The sequence below is a fragment of the Pan paniscus genome, chromosome 5 (genome assembly GCF_029289425.2).
Source record: "Pan paniscus chromosome 5, NHGRI_mPanPan1-v2.0_pri, whole genome shotgun sequence".
Lineage (NCBI taxonomy): Eukaryota > Metazoa > Chordata > Mammalia > Primates > Hominidae > Pan > Pan paniscus.
Window position 1 is genome coordinate 170,615,136 of NC_073254.2, and position 12,920 is coordinate 170,628,055.

At 45.1% G+C, this 12,920-nt stretch overlaps 1 protein-coding gene across 1 annotated transcript in view; it reads left to right on the plus strand.

The window, feature by feature from the left end:
- Positions 1 to 2,907: 2,907 nt before the first annotated feature.
- PLEKHG1 (pleckstrin homology and RhoGEF domain containing G1) overlaps positions 2,908 to 12,920 on the plus strand; it is a 246,055-nt gene continuing 236,042 nt past the window's right edge. Inside the window, exon 1 of the mRNA XM_063605030.1 lies at positions 2,908 to 3,147. Within this exon, the coding sequence (XP_063461100.1) occupies positions 3,126 to 3,147 (22 nt within the window). The 5' untranslated portion in view covers positions 2,908 to 3,125. The remainder of the gene's footprint in view (positions 3,148 to 12,920) is intronic.

Here is a 12,920-nt window from a genome sequence, read left to right on the forward strand (position 1 = left end):
TTTAAAGTAAAAGTTGTACAGGTTTGTTACATAGGTAAATGTGTGCCATGGTGGTTTGTTTCACCATCAGCCCATCACTTAGGACGTTCAGTCATCTTAAAAAGCAAGAACTTCTCTTCTACAGAAATCTAATTGATAGACCCACTTTTACTTGAGAAGGAAAAGGTATAATTTGAGGGTGGGCTAAGCCTGGGCCTGTTGCCCTCAGCCTCTTCTTGTGAAGAGAATCACTCAGAATCACAGGGTTATGGGGATGGGTGGGAGAACACCCCTTCAGGCTGTGTCTTCTGAATTCCTCTGTCTAGGAGTGGTAGTGACTTTCTGTTGCTGTTAATTTCTGGGCTGCCTCACTGTCTCTTTTTGGATTCTTGATTCTTCCATCACTTGTAGAGCCAATTTCCTGCATTAAAGTCCCTCTTTTATAAATACTTGAACTGGGTTCTGTTCCCTTTGTTTGACATTGACTGATAGAGCAGTATTAGAAAGACCACTCGCCAAAAGAATTTTCCCAATACCGGATGCACCATTAGAAAGCCATTCCATTGGGTCCTTTTCCTTAAAGTGGAAGAGTAGACTCTTACTAACAGAATGCTACAGCATCTTCACAACTCTTATGTTGTCCGTTCATCCATCCAACAATCCACACACTGAATATCGTATACCTATTGTGTGTTAGGAGCTGAACTAAGTGCTGGACACACAAACCAGACCCACAATGTGTCAGGCCAGGTGATTTCAAGGAGCTCAAATTCTAAAGATCTAAAGGGCAGAGTTCATTTGCCTGGAAATCAGGAATGATCACAGGACTTAGGTGCTTAGTGCTGTACTTGGCATACAGTCTCAACAAAAGAAATTTCTTGTTCCTGTTTCCACTTTCTACCTCCCACCTCATTAATAAACTGAGGTGAAGTGAGCGGGCTGGCCAGGAAATATTATAACCATCCCATAAGCACAGTACCAAATTCAGAAGAGCTATCTGCCTAAGGGTGAGTGCTCTTGAGCAGCAGCATCTGCAGCTGATCCAGTCTTTTCATCAGATCATAGTGCTTCATCCACAGCTTCATTCGAAGCACTTGTGCTAAGAAATGCATAACTGAGGCCAGGCATGGTGGCTCACTCCTGTAATCCCAGTGTTTTGGGAGGCAGGGGCTGGAGGATTGCCTGAGGCCAGAAGTTCGAGGCCAGCCTGGGTAACATAGCGTGACCCCGGTCTCTACAAAAAAAAAATGGTAAGTAAGCCCGGCATGGTGGTGCATACCTGTAGTTCCAGCAACCCAGGAGGCTGAGGCCAGAGGATTTCTTGAGCCCAGGAGTTCCAGGCTACAATGAGCTATGATTGGTGCCACCGCACTCCAGCCTGGGTAACAGCGAGATCCCATCTCAATCAATCAATCAATAAAAGAGGAGACAGCAGAGAACAGGAATCCCCAATTCTCCTCCCTTCCTTTCCAAGTTGTCAGAAACCCTTATCTCTCAGCCACAGACACACTCATCAATGAGCTTCTTTGAATCCTAGATGCTTTGAGTGTCAAATAAAGGCTGGCACCTACCTCACAGGGTTGATGGAAACCATTAATGTGGTACTATTTCACAAACATACTGCACACTTCTAACACAAATCACAACATAGAGAGATGGGGTAACAGGCATGATTTTGTGTGAGCTCCAGAAGCTGGGCAGGGTCTTAATTAAGCTCAGTTTCCTGTCTGTGAAAGGCAACTAGCACCTGTCCTGTCAAGCTCACAAGGTTATTGCAAGGCCAACTGAAACAATGCTTTGAAGATGGCAAATGTCTGTTTTAGTCCCATTGCAAATCTACTGTGGTAAATGTATTCCAAGCATAACCAAGTCCCATAGTTTTAGGTAATACAAGTCAGTTGTGGAGACTCAAATAAATTATAAAACAGAACATAAACTCCACGTGGTAGAGAACTGTGATGCTGTGCGGCCTTACTGCACAAACCTTGTTTTGTTCCCAGTCTTTATTATAATTTCCATAATCATGTATATGCATAAAAGCAGATAAAAGGCAAAAATCAACAAGAATAGCTAACATTTATTCAGGCTGTAGAGCATGTGCCAGACAGTCTCCTAAGCCCTTCACGCACATTCTCTTATTTAAATCACATACAGCAACTCTAGGAGGTAGGCACTATCATCATCATCATCATCATGATCTCCATTTTACAGATGAGGAAACAGACAGAACACAGGTTAAAGCGTTCTCTCAAGGCCACACAGCTAGCAAGTGGTAAGGCTGAAGGTCTGTTAACAACTAAGAGTGCAATCAAATCCACCACCAAACCTAAGGGGGTCCACAGGCGACCCTGATACGTCCGACTTTGGCGGGAGATTAGTGTTAAGAAATGACTTCACATGCCTTTCACTGTCGCTGCAGGCACCTTTGATTGGAGTCATAACTTTACTGCAGAGCCGGTGCCTTTACACATCTTTCTGGCTGTCACCGGTTATTCTTTACCTCCGTTTCCACTTTTACTTTCTCTAGGCAAAGGTCGTTTGGTGCTTTAACCGAGGTGATTAGGGTAATGACGCCTGAAGAACACCGGGCTTCCTCCTCTTTTCACTTGATTACCGGCAAAGCTTCTATGTAAAACTAGAATGTTCACTAAAACCATGATTTTGGGTATTATTTTAAAGGACTCACATAGGAAATTATTACGTCCAAAGGAAAGCTAAACCTGAAGAGCTCGGAAAATGAAGAAAAGTGATGTGTCTGCGAAAACAGTAGCAGAATTTTTTTTAAAAAAAAAACTTTATTCCCCCCGAAGCTGTAATTTGACTGTTCTCTTTGGCAAGGCTCCAGAGACAAGGCCAAGTGCCTAATTTCTCTTTCTCTTCGCCCCCCTCCTCTCCACCTTTTTCGCCCTCAGGGCAGAGGGGAGGCGGGACGAGCGATCCGCTGCTCCGGCCGCCGAAGCTGGCGTCTGGGCGCGGGGAGGGGCGGGCCGGGGCGCGGCCGAGCAGTGGGGCCGAGCCCGAGGAAGAGGAAGTCGGAGCCCGAGCCCGAGCCCGAGCCTGACGGCGGCTGCAGGGCGCTCCGGCAGCCCGAGCCGGCGCAGCGCAGCCCGCACCCTCCCCGCCCGACCTGCGAGCGCCGCCCGGGCATGCGAAGCCGCCCCTCCCCGGGTAAGCGCCGGTCGGGCCCGGACGCCCCGGGGACTTTTCCAGGGATGGGAGGGGGGACCCGGGGACCTCCGGCGGGAGCCCCACATCCGCAGGTGGGGCCGGGCGGAGCGTGGTACCCGGGCCCCGCCGGCCCCCTGCGCGCCCCTCCGCAGTGGGGACGGAGGGCCTTGGGGGGCGCCGAGCGGTGGGGACAGAGGGCGCCGGGGGCACCGCGCGGTGGGGACGGAGGGCGCTGGGGGGCGCCGCGTCTCGGGGGTCGGAGTCGGGTAGGGGATGCTGCCCGCCGCCGCCCCGCTTGGGGTTCCGCGCCCCCAAGTTCCCGGTGCTCCCGCCCCTCGCCCCAGCGGCTGCAACATCAGCGCGCAGAGGAGTTTCTGCGAGCACCCGGGAGTTGTAGCCACCGCTTCCCCACCCCCGACTCAGCAGGACAGCCCCAGAACGGGACCCCACAGCCAGCCAGCTGGGTCAGCTCCCCAGCAGCGAAGCCGGGAGCCCGAGGACCCGGGGACGCGCGGTGGGGGCGGCGGCCGAGCTGCTGCGGCGCTCAGGGCTTGGGGGCGCCCCCGTTCTGCAGACGCGCTTTTCAGGGGGTGGGGAGTCAAGAGCCTGTGGCTCTTCCGTCACGGGGTAAACGGTAACACCTGGGCGGCCGCGACTCTGCGAGCGTTCTGGCCTCGGCGGGCGGCGGGGATCCGCAGTGATGCCCGAGCTCGCCCCTTTTGTGTCCTCGCGGTGAGCCCCGTTCCGAAGCCGGAAGCTTGGGGACGCTCTAACTGGGAGAACGGCGCTCGGCTGGTCAATTCATTCCGCTCCTCGGAAACAATGAGCTGGATCCTTGACTTGAATGTGCTGGCGGAGCGGGGTTTGTAAGCCGGCGTTTCATCCAGCTCTGGTCCTCAAGGCGCCCTTTGTACCACCCGCAGGTGGCCGAGGCTACTGCACGTATTTTCGAAATCACCGAGTGTGGGTGTTTGGGGCAGGTATCACCCCGCGAGGACCATCTCAGACTGAGAGTTGGTTTAGGAGTTTTGAACAGATTGGATGCAGAACTATATTGTGTTTTGTATTTAGACCGGGGGAAAGACTAGAATGTTAACTCTAGGTCCAGTTTGTCATCTAACAGAATTCCGGGCTTGAGTAGGTCCTGTAATGCGGTACAATAACAACCAGGTGTTAAAACCGGCATCTTCTGGATTCTCAGATTCTGTAGACAGCATACTTCTAAAAAATGTAGAGATTTTGGATTTTGATTAAATTGCTGTTAAAAACATTTCCAAGCCCATCATTTCAGGAGATCAGAAAATTTTCGAACTTTAATTTTGCCCTGTGGGACCCTGGGCAAGATACTTGCCTCTGGTCGTCTTGGCTGCCTCCCTTATAAAGCAGTGCACACGAACCAGATAGCTTCTACGGCCTCCTGCTCATTCCTCATCCCCCTCCCAAACCCCTACCCCCTGTAATTTGGTCTACAATATTTAAGACAGAGAGAAAAGTAACGGGTTGATGTTTGACTCTCTCAGCATTTTGAGTCTGGCTTCCCAATTCCTGACTTGACTTTTTGTCTCATTTGAGGTCCCAATTCTAAGCCACCAAACCACCTGACTAAAGAAACTTTTTTCTTCAGAGTGCTCCCACCTCCCTGGCTTCATCCTCAAATAGGTCATCAGTAGCAGTCCACAGTCAACAGCAATGGCTGCACGACCTTCCCCATCCTTGTGTAGCAGCCCCCCAAGTCCTCTGCTAAAGGGCAAAGCAAAGTGAGAAACAGTTACCTGGCAATCAGATGCCAGATAACTGCCCCGATTCTGCTTGTCCTTGGTGGCATTTTCCTGCTTCCTCTACCCTAAATGGGCACCCTGAATTAGGGGCACCAGCTTCCTTCAGTGCCTTTAATATAGATTACTGTCACCGAATACAGGCTTAAATATTTCAGTGGGGGATTCAGGCTGTAGTTCAAAGAGGTTAAATGATCATTTTTAAAACAATAGGAAGTGGCAACATATTTTTTCAAAACCAAGAATAACCAGTCCTATGTTGTGTTCCCCCTTTGCGGATATGATTTTTCAGTGATTTAATTAAGATCAAATGGTTCATAGTCTGTCCCATAAATATGGGAAATGCTTGAGTAGCACTAAATCTCTTGAGCCCTTCGTCAACCAAAAGCAATTCCTGAAGCTATTATCTTAATGGCGGCCGTTCACTTTTTTGCAGATTTCTTTTCCTCTCCACTCCTTTCATTGCTGGTGGTTGGTCTTTCAAGCAGTTGTCATCTTTTAATCCTCCTGCAGCATGATTAGGTCCCTGGAATATTAAACCCAGAAGGGCTCTTGGATGACCTAGTCCAGCCCTACATCTTAAAGATTTAGGAAGTCTGGTTAAGATCCAGTGATCTAGAATTAGCCTACTTGTGTGATGCTCACATCTACGTCTCTGTAGCTTTGAGACCTTCACTTCTTTAAGGAAATTACTTAGATATGGATTATTTCATAACCAGGAAAAGTAAAAATCATAGTTGATGTCTCTCGGTTTTCTCACCTTTCCTCATTTTCACACCTTTCCTCCTTTCTTCTCCGCCCTTGTCTCAAGTTATGCCAAGGATTAAATGAAATGATTCGTATCAGTGTTTGGCACATATGGTGTGCTTTGAAGATGATTGTTGTTGATAAACCAAGTCCCAGGAGTGTATGATTTTGCAGAAGTTTATACATAGCTCTGGACTGTCAGAACTGTGATCTAACCAAGGTTCTCTTCTCTCTCCCCTGCCCCTCTTGAACTGCACTGCCTAAGAAATGTTGGTTGCATGGAGACATATTTTTAATTAAATGTAATGGTTCAGTCTTTAAGAAAAAATTATAATCACTTGTCTCTTTTGACTTAGGAAAAATATGGTTTCTAATGCGAAATGTTGGTGTATTCAGGCAGGGATGGGAAGGAAAACATTTTTTAGACAAAGGGTCTGTAAGCAACCTCATGCTTGTGTGTGGCAAGGCATCTCAGATATTAATGTTTCATCACAGGCTTGCATCAATCTTGCTTGATAAAATTAAAAGCTGATCCCAATCCATTCGGTCATTCAGAGTCACGGGCAGTCTGTGCCAAGTAGAATTTACTGACAGAAGAGTCAGCTTTCAAGTGATTAAGAGATGACTACATCTTCAGCTTTATATTGTCTATGCTGATGAAAAGCAATAAATGCTTTAGCTGAGAAGACAGAAGTATATGGCTAATCACCTAGCGATGGGGCCCAGGTTTGCTGCGGAATTCCTGGGCCATAGCGTATCTAATGCTGCAAAACAGCTTCAGGTATGCCTGGGTGATTTCCAGTCCAGTGATTAGGAGTTGACTGTGTATCTAGAATAGTCTTCATGTTTGAGGCTGAGTATCTTTTCAATATGTAAACCTAAGGTTAAAAAAAAGCAAAAAACAAAACCAAAAACACTTTTTCTGATGAGATACAAGCCAAAGTAAAAATTTCCACATCTAAACATCCTTCTTTGGTAAATATTGAATTACCGTTTGATGGAAAGCTAAATCCTGCTGGATTCGTGGATCCTCAAATCCATAACTCTCCTCTTCTTTTCCCCTCCCCTCGTGGTCCTAGAGGGAAGGCAATTTGAAGAGTGTTAATGGTAGGCTAAGTTTTTAAAAAATTCCATCTACACCCACTTGTAATAACCTGATGGGAGGAGAGTCAGGGCTTTCACTCGGTCTTTAATTAAGAAAGTTGTTTTGGTAAGCTTTAAATACCAGGGTGTTGTGGAGGCCTCTTAGCACCAGCACGAGGAAGGGCAAACCCTTTGCCATTATAGCATTTGGCCAAAAGCTAGCAAGCCCATTTATGTGTAAGAAGGAAATGTTTTTAAATCATCAAAGAAAAATTTAAGATAAGCATGAGTCGAATAATAACTAAAACTTTAGTATTCTCATAAGAGTAATTATTAATCCATAAATCATCATAGTATTAAATGAGCTCTAATATTTGAAGTGGTGAATAGATCTAGTTCTCTGGGTCTAGTCACATTGAGCACCAATTTAAATGGCCTGTGACTGTCTAGACATTGAAAAGACACGTAAAGTCCTAGGTGAGGGGATGGCAAGTCTTTTCCTGTAAAAATCCAGGTAGCATTTTAGGCTCCACATGTCTCTGTCATATACTGTTTGATTTGAGATGAGGGTTATTTGTTTACAACCCTTTAAAAATGTAAAAACCAATCTTTGCTCACAGGCCATACAAAAACAGGCTGGATGTAGCCTGCAGCTATAGTTTGCTGGATCTGTTTTAAATGAACTATTCTGTTTTGTAGTGTCCTTCTGTATTTTCGTTGAGACCCAAGATGACAAGTTTCATTGGCTCTATCTATGTTGACTCATCATAGACGGACTTATAATTAAGATCACTTCATCACTCGGTTTCCTAGTCACCTTTTCATATTTTCTCTTTGCCCTGGGGCTAGAAGTCTCTGTTAAGCATAGCCATCAGTTGACATAGAAATGGCAGTGCCAGACGTCAGCATTCTACTTTGAGTTAGATGCTGAATGGGGGAGAGAAGTTGGACTGGATTGAGATAAAGTCCATGGTTGACACAGACCACAGATGACTCCTATGAAATGAGGCCCAAACCTCTGAGCAAGGCACCCACGGCCCTTGTATCTACTCTTCTCCTGATACCTCTTCATGTATACCCTGTGTCCTTGCCATTCAAGTAACTTGCAGAGCCCTGTGTGGGCCGCACTCTCTCTCACCAGTGGTGGGGTCGTTCCACACGAAGTTTAAATATCTGTCTCTTCCCTGGAGCCCTTCCTCATTTATTGGACAGAGATGCCGGCACCTCCATCTCTATGTTTGCACAGGAGTTTATAAATGAAGCACTTAGAGGTCTAGAGAAATGTGGTGATTCCCCATTGGCAAATATTACCTTTCAAAAGTGGGGGAACAGTTGTATTCTTCTTTGTATAATAACTTCATCTTGCCTTACATCTCTAAACCAGCCAGAGAATCAAGCACAAAACAATTCCAGGGCCTTGGATGCGATACACAGTGTAGCAGAGTACATACGTGTATGGGCTTTGAAGTCAGGCTGAGCTGAGCTCTAGTTCTTTGCTTTCCCACTTACCTGCTGCAAGTTCCCCATCTGTAAAGTAGGGAGTAAGAATGACCTTTCAATTGTTAGGAATAAATGGGATTTCCCTCTGTAAAGCATTTAGTTCAGAGTCTGACATGTAGTAATTGCTCGATAAATGGTAACTTTTATTCATTCCAGAGCGTTTATTGAGAACCTACTATGCCTAGGATAATTCCTGACCAATACAAGAGAGACAGTCTCCATGGAGATGTGATCGGTAAGGTGGTGGAGACTCAGAGTGATGGATGGGCTCCCTTTGATTGGTGGTCCAGGAAGCCTCTAGGAGGAGGAGGTGGCAACATTTAAACTGAGACCTTAATGATATTGATGAGTTCCTGTTTTATCAGATCTAAGATACCTTTGAAATATTTCAATTTTTAATGAAATATACAGTTTTAAAATGTTCCACTTTAAAATGTACCACAAAGAAAGAAAAACTACTGTTAATAAAATTGGCACCATCTACTGTAAGTTGCATCTGTAAGTTGTGAAAAGTGTGTTTTAGCATCACTGAAGTGTGTTCATTGTATTTGTGCTCAATAAATACCCATTGAATAAATGAGTGTTACTCTTTGATTGCGTACAACATTCTGCCACCACACCGTGATTGAATTTCTTTCCTCTGTTTCTTAACTCTGGGGTGTTGACTTAGACCTGAGAAAAATAATAATATAGTACATAAAAGTATTATAAGCCATTTATGATCCAATATATTTTTAAAAATAGTTTAAAACATTTACTTTGGTGAAACCTTCACTTCAGTTGCCAAAGTGTGTCAGGGAATCCTGTTTACATGAAATTGGCCTACACATAACTTGTGTAGGAGTGCAGTTGAGCAGCTCTTGCAGCCGGATAATTCCTTTTGGCAGCTGTCTGCAGAGATGTGTGAAACCTTAATGCACATAAATGCCATCTGAAGGGCAACAAAGGCATTAGCTCCAGCCTTCCTTCTGTTTTATAGATTTAATTTAACATAAATACTCCTTCTCTCCTCCCTATCCCACGAGCTGAGGTCCCTCTGACCCAGTAGGTCCTTTGGAACAGTGAAATGGAGGAGGCTCCATTTAGATCCAACCCCTTCCCAGCTCTGGCAAGCCTCCAGCTTTTCACACTCCAAGCTGGGTTCTCTTCCAATATTTCCCCATCCTCCTCCCTGTTTAGAGAGTAAAATACTGCTGAAGTCTTTGCTTTTTCTGACCACCCTCTAAACTCTGAATCCTAGTCAAGACCTGTTTTCTGTGGTCACTTTAGAGCCTGTTGACCCTCTCTAGCTTTTCTCTTCCTATCCAAGTTCCCTTTAACTCCTCAGTTTCTGGATGATTCAGTGGAAATCTTCACAAAACTTGGCCATTTCTGGCTGTAATCAAGTATGCATTCATGCGGTTTTGATTTTCAATTCAACATGTCACCCAAGCCCCTGGCACTCAGCAGCACTCAGGGGCATGCTGGCTCACATGGTGATTGGGTCCTTCTGGAATCTGTTCCTTTGGGGCATTCTTCAGCTCCTCCCACCCTCTCCCAACTCTGCTAGGGAAGCCAGAGCAAAGCCCCTTCCTGCACCCTGTCTGACAGGGAGGGTCAGTCAGCACTTGGCCAAGAAAGAAGGAAGCAAAGCGTGGACCTGTTTTCCTTCCTGAGCTACCCCCTTCCCTTCCCTCCAACTTCTCGTGTGATTAAAGGCCCTTGTGTTTTAAGAGTTCTTCAGAACGGACACCAACTCTGGCTGAAATTGGAGTCTTTGGAAACAAGTAGAAGCAAAGGAGAAGTCATTTGTAAGCATTCCAGGGATGCTGGACCATGGTCCGGCCTTAGCCAGGATGATTTAAGGCCGTCTCTGACCTGTGACTAGCAAGCTGATTGCAGCAGAGGGAGAATGGGGAAGAGGTGAGACCCCATGGAAGAGCTGGTGAGGCTGATCCCCCGCCATCACAGAGCTCAGCTTTCCATGGCTGTGTGATTACAGACAGGCCTCAAACACTGACATCTGCACTTCTCTGATGTGCTGCAGAGAGAGGAAAAGCTGTAATCTGAGGCATAAATATACGATCCTGTGTGTTCCCTCTAACCATGTAACCTGCTATTAGTTTAAGCATCTATGTTGTGCTAAAGTATTAGAGCTGCATCAAAGGAGGATATGGTTGTTCTGAAACAGCTTACAGTTTCAGTATTCAGATGTCTCCCACTTTTTAAAGTTGGAAACAAGTAAAGGTGAACGATGCCGTGTGAAGGTCAGAGTCAAGAATCTGGGATTACTGAGTGGGTGGTAGGGGGGATATTAGAGGAGATGCAGCCTTCAGAGGTTTCTTTTTTAAAGGAAAAGCTTTTCCTTACATTATGCCTTTCCCAACATGTGTGAGAGTTTTTAGGGAATTTCTTGATGAGGAATAGCGAGGGTGGGCCTGCCAGGGTAATGAGATGGTCAGGGAGCAGATGGGAAATGGGTGCATGGATGGGCTGATTAGTATTGGCTCTCTTGAGGAAAGCACTTTGGGAAATATTTGGAAGCTTTGGGAACATAGTTCATGGAGGAAAACCTTGGTGGTCTTGGCTTTTCTCCATTTTTTTTTGTAGCTGTCTATATGAGATAAATGCTATTTCCCCCTTTGACAATTGTTTAGATTCAACTCAAAGGAACATCATTTCATCACAATACTTAGTGATATCTGACCTTGAAGCTGAAACAGCAAGGAAAGAAATGTGAAGATAATGATTTTGTACACATGGAACCCTCATGGTCCACAGGTGTGTCCCATCCCAATGAAGCATTACCTTTAGCCACTTAGAATTCAGATGGCTTCTAAAAAGCATCCTTATTATGAAACACTCTTATTTGTCTTTGTTTCTTTTTAGAACTTATCTGAAAATGGAAGCAAATATTATGAAGTTCTGAGAACTGAGCTATGATGAGTTCTATCACAGCAATGACTTTCGAAATCCAGAAAGCCCCTGAGGAACAGAAGGAGACTGGTTTTGCCTTATGATCTGTCATGTATCAGAATGTGATACTGTCTAATACTATAGTTTAAGACATTTCTAACTAGGGAGTGAACAGGTATTTATTCTTCTTACAGAAATAAAGAAGAGAATACATTTCTGTACTAGCTAAAGTCATAACAGCTAGCAATAACTATTCTAAAAATCTCCCTGGTTTTGGATTACTAATATATGCAGAAGATATGCTTGGCAAATGTTCAGAAACTATATGCCATATCTTTAATGAGAAAATTATTACTCAATGCTTCAATATGCATAATACAGACAGCAATTGAATCTAATATTTTCTTTATTTGCTTACCTATTATAGTACTAGTTCAAGTTGGTTTCTGGGATATTATGAAAAAAACTGTGCATGGAAAAGATAAGTTTGTTTTTCTAAGATCTGAATACTCAGTTGAAATGCGGGAATAGTGTAGAAATTGGGCAGTCTCTATGTTATTTGGAAGTTACTTGAAAACGCCTTCTAAAATGGGGATAAGATGATACAGTAAAGACGTTATAAGGTTTAACTGCATAATATATGTATGACATCTAGTACAAAGGAAGCCTTTGATAAATAGTGGGTATCTTATTGTGTTTACTGGTTGTCACACATAAGTTTTATTCTGTTACTAGATGGCTGGAATAATAAACCAACATGAAAATAACTGGGGAGAACAGTCTAGGTGTTAGAACAAGGGCGTTAAGTTTCCTAAGGCAAAAGTCAATGGTGAGAGGGGGCAAAGGGAACACATTTTTGCTTGACCGTAGTAGAGACCCAATGTTCATTACACTTGGGAATTGAGATTAGAATTAGTTTATTCAACACATGTCCCTTTCTAAGTTCTGGAGATTCAATGTTGAACAAAACAGACCAAACCTAGAATGAAGAGGAAACCCTACATAAGACAAGTACTTTGAAGAAAATTACACAGGGAAATGGGGTGGGGCATTGTATTTATTTGGGTGGTCAGAAAGGCCTATCTGGAGAAGTAACATTTCAGCCAAGGTTTAAATCATAAGGAGTGATCTTGAGAAGATCCGAGGGAAGAATATGCTAGACTGGGGAAGAGAGTTAAGTAGGGCAGGCCTTAGAGAGAAATAAGCTCCATGAGTTCTAGAAAAAGCAAGGCAGCCAGTGTGTGTGTGTGTAGGAGGAGCAGTAAGCAGGAGATGAGGTGGGAGAAGCAGGCATGGCTGGGTTATGCAGGTCTTTATAACATCAAAGACCTTTGCCACAGCTTGGCAGTGTGATGCAAAGCTACGGGAGGATTTGAAGCAGGGGAGTAACATAACCTGATGGATGCACAATTACCACTCTGCCTGCTGTGTAGGAAAAGAGCTGTCATGGAAAGTTCTGGAAGCAGGTGGAGCTGTTGGGAATCCATGCAGTGGTACAGAGAAGGAGGATGGTAGCAGAGGAGGTGGTGAAAAATGCATTGGTTCAGAACTGGCATGTCGGCCAAGACAAGGCAGCCACAGGAGAAAGAACGTGTGGGGCTTGGACAGCGTAGCTACTGTTGCTGGCTGTGCCCCACCTGTTCACGGTCACCGTTTCCCACGTCCAGCATCATCTCTCCTTTAGTTCCCCAAGAAAAGTACCCAAAGCGGCTCATGGCTCCGGGTGATGCTGTGACGCGATGCTGGGTGAACTCCCCTCACCACAAGCACCTA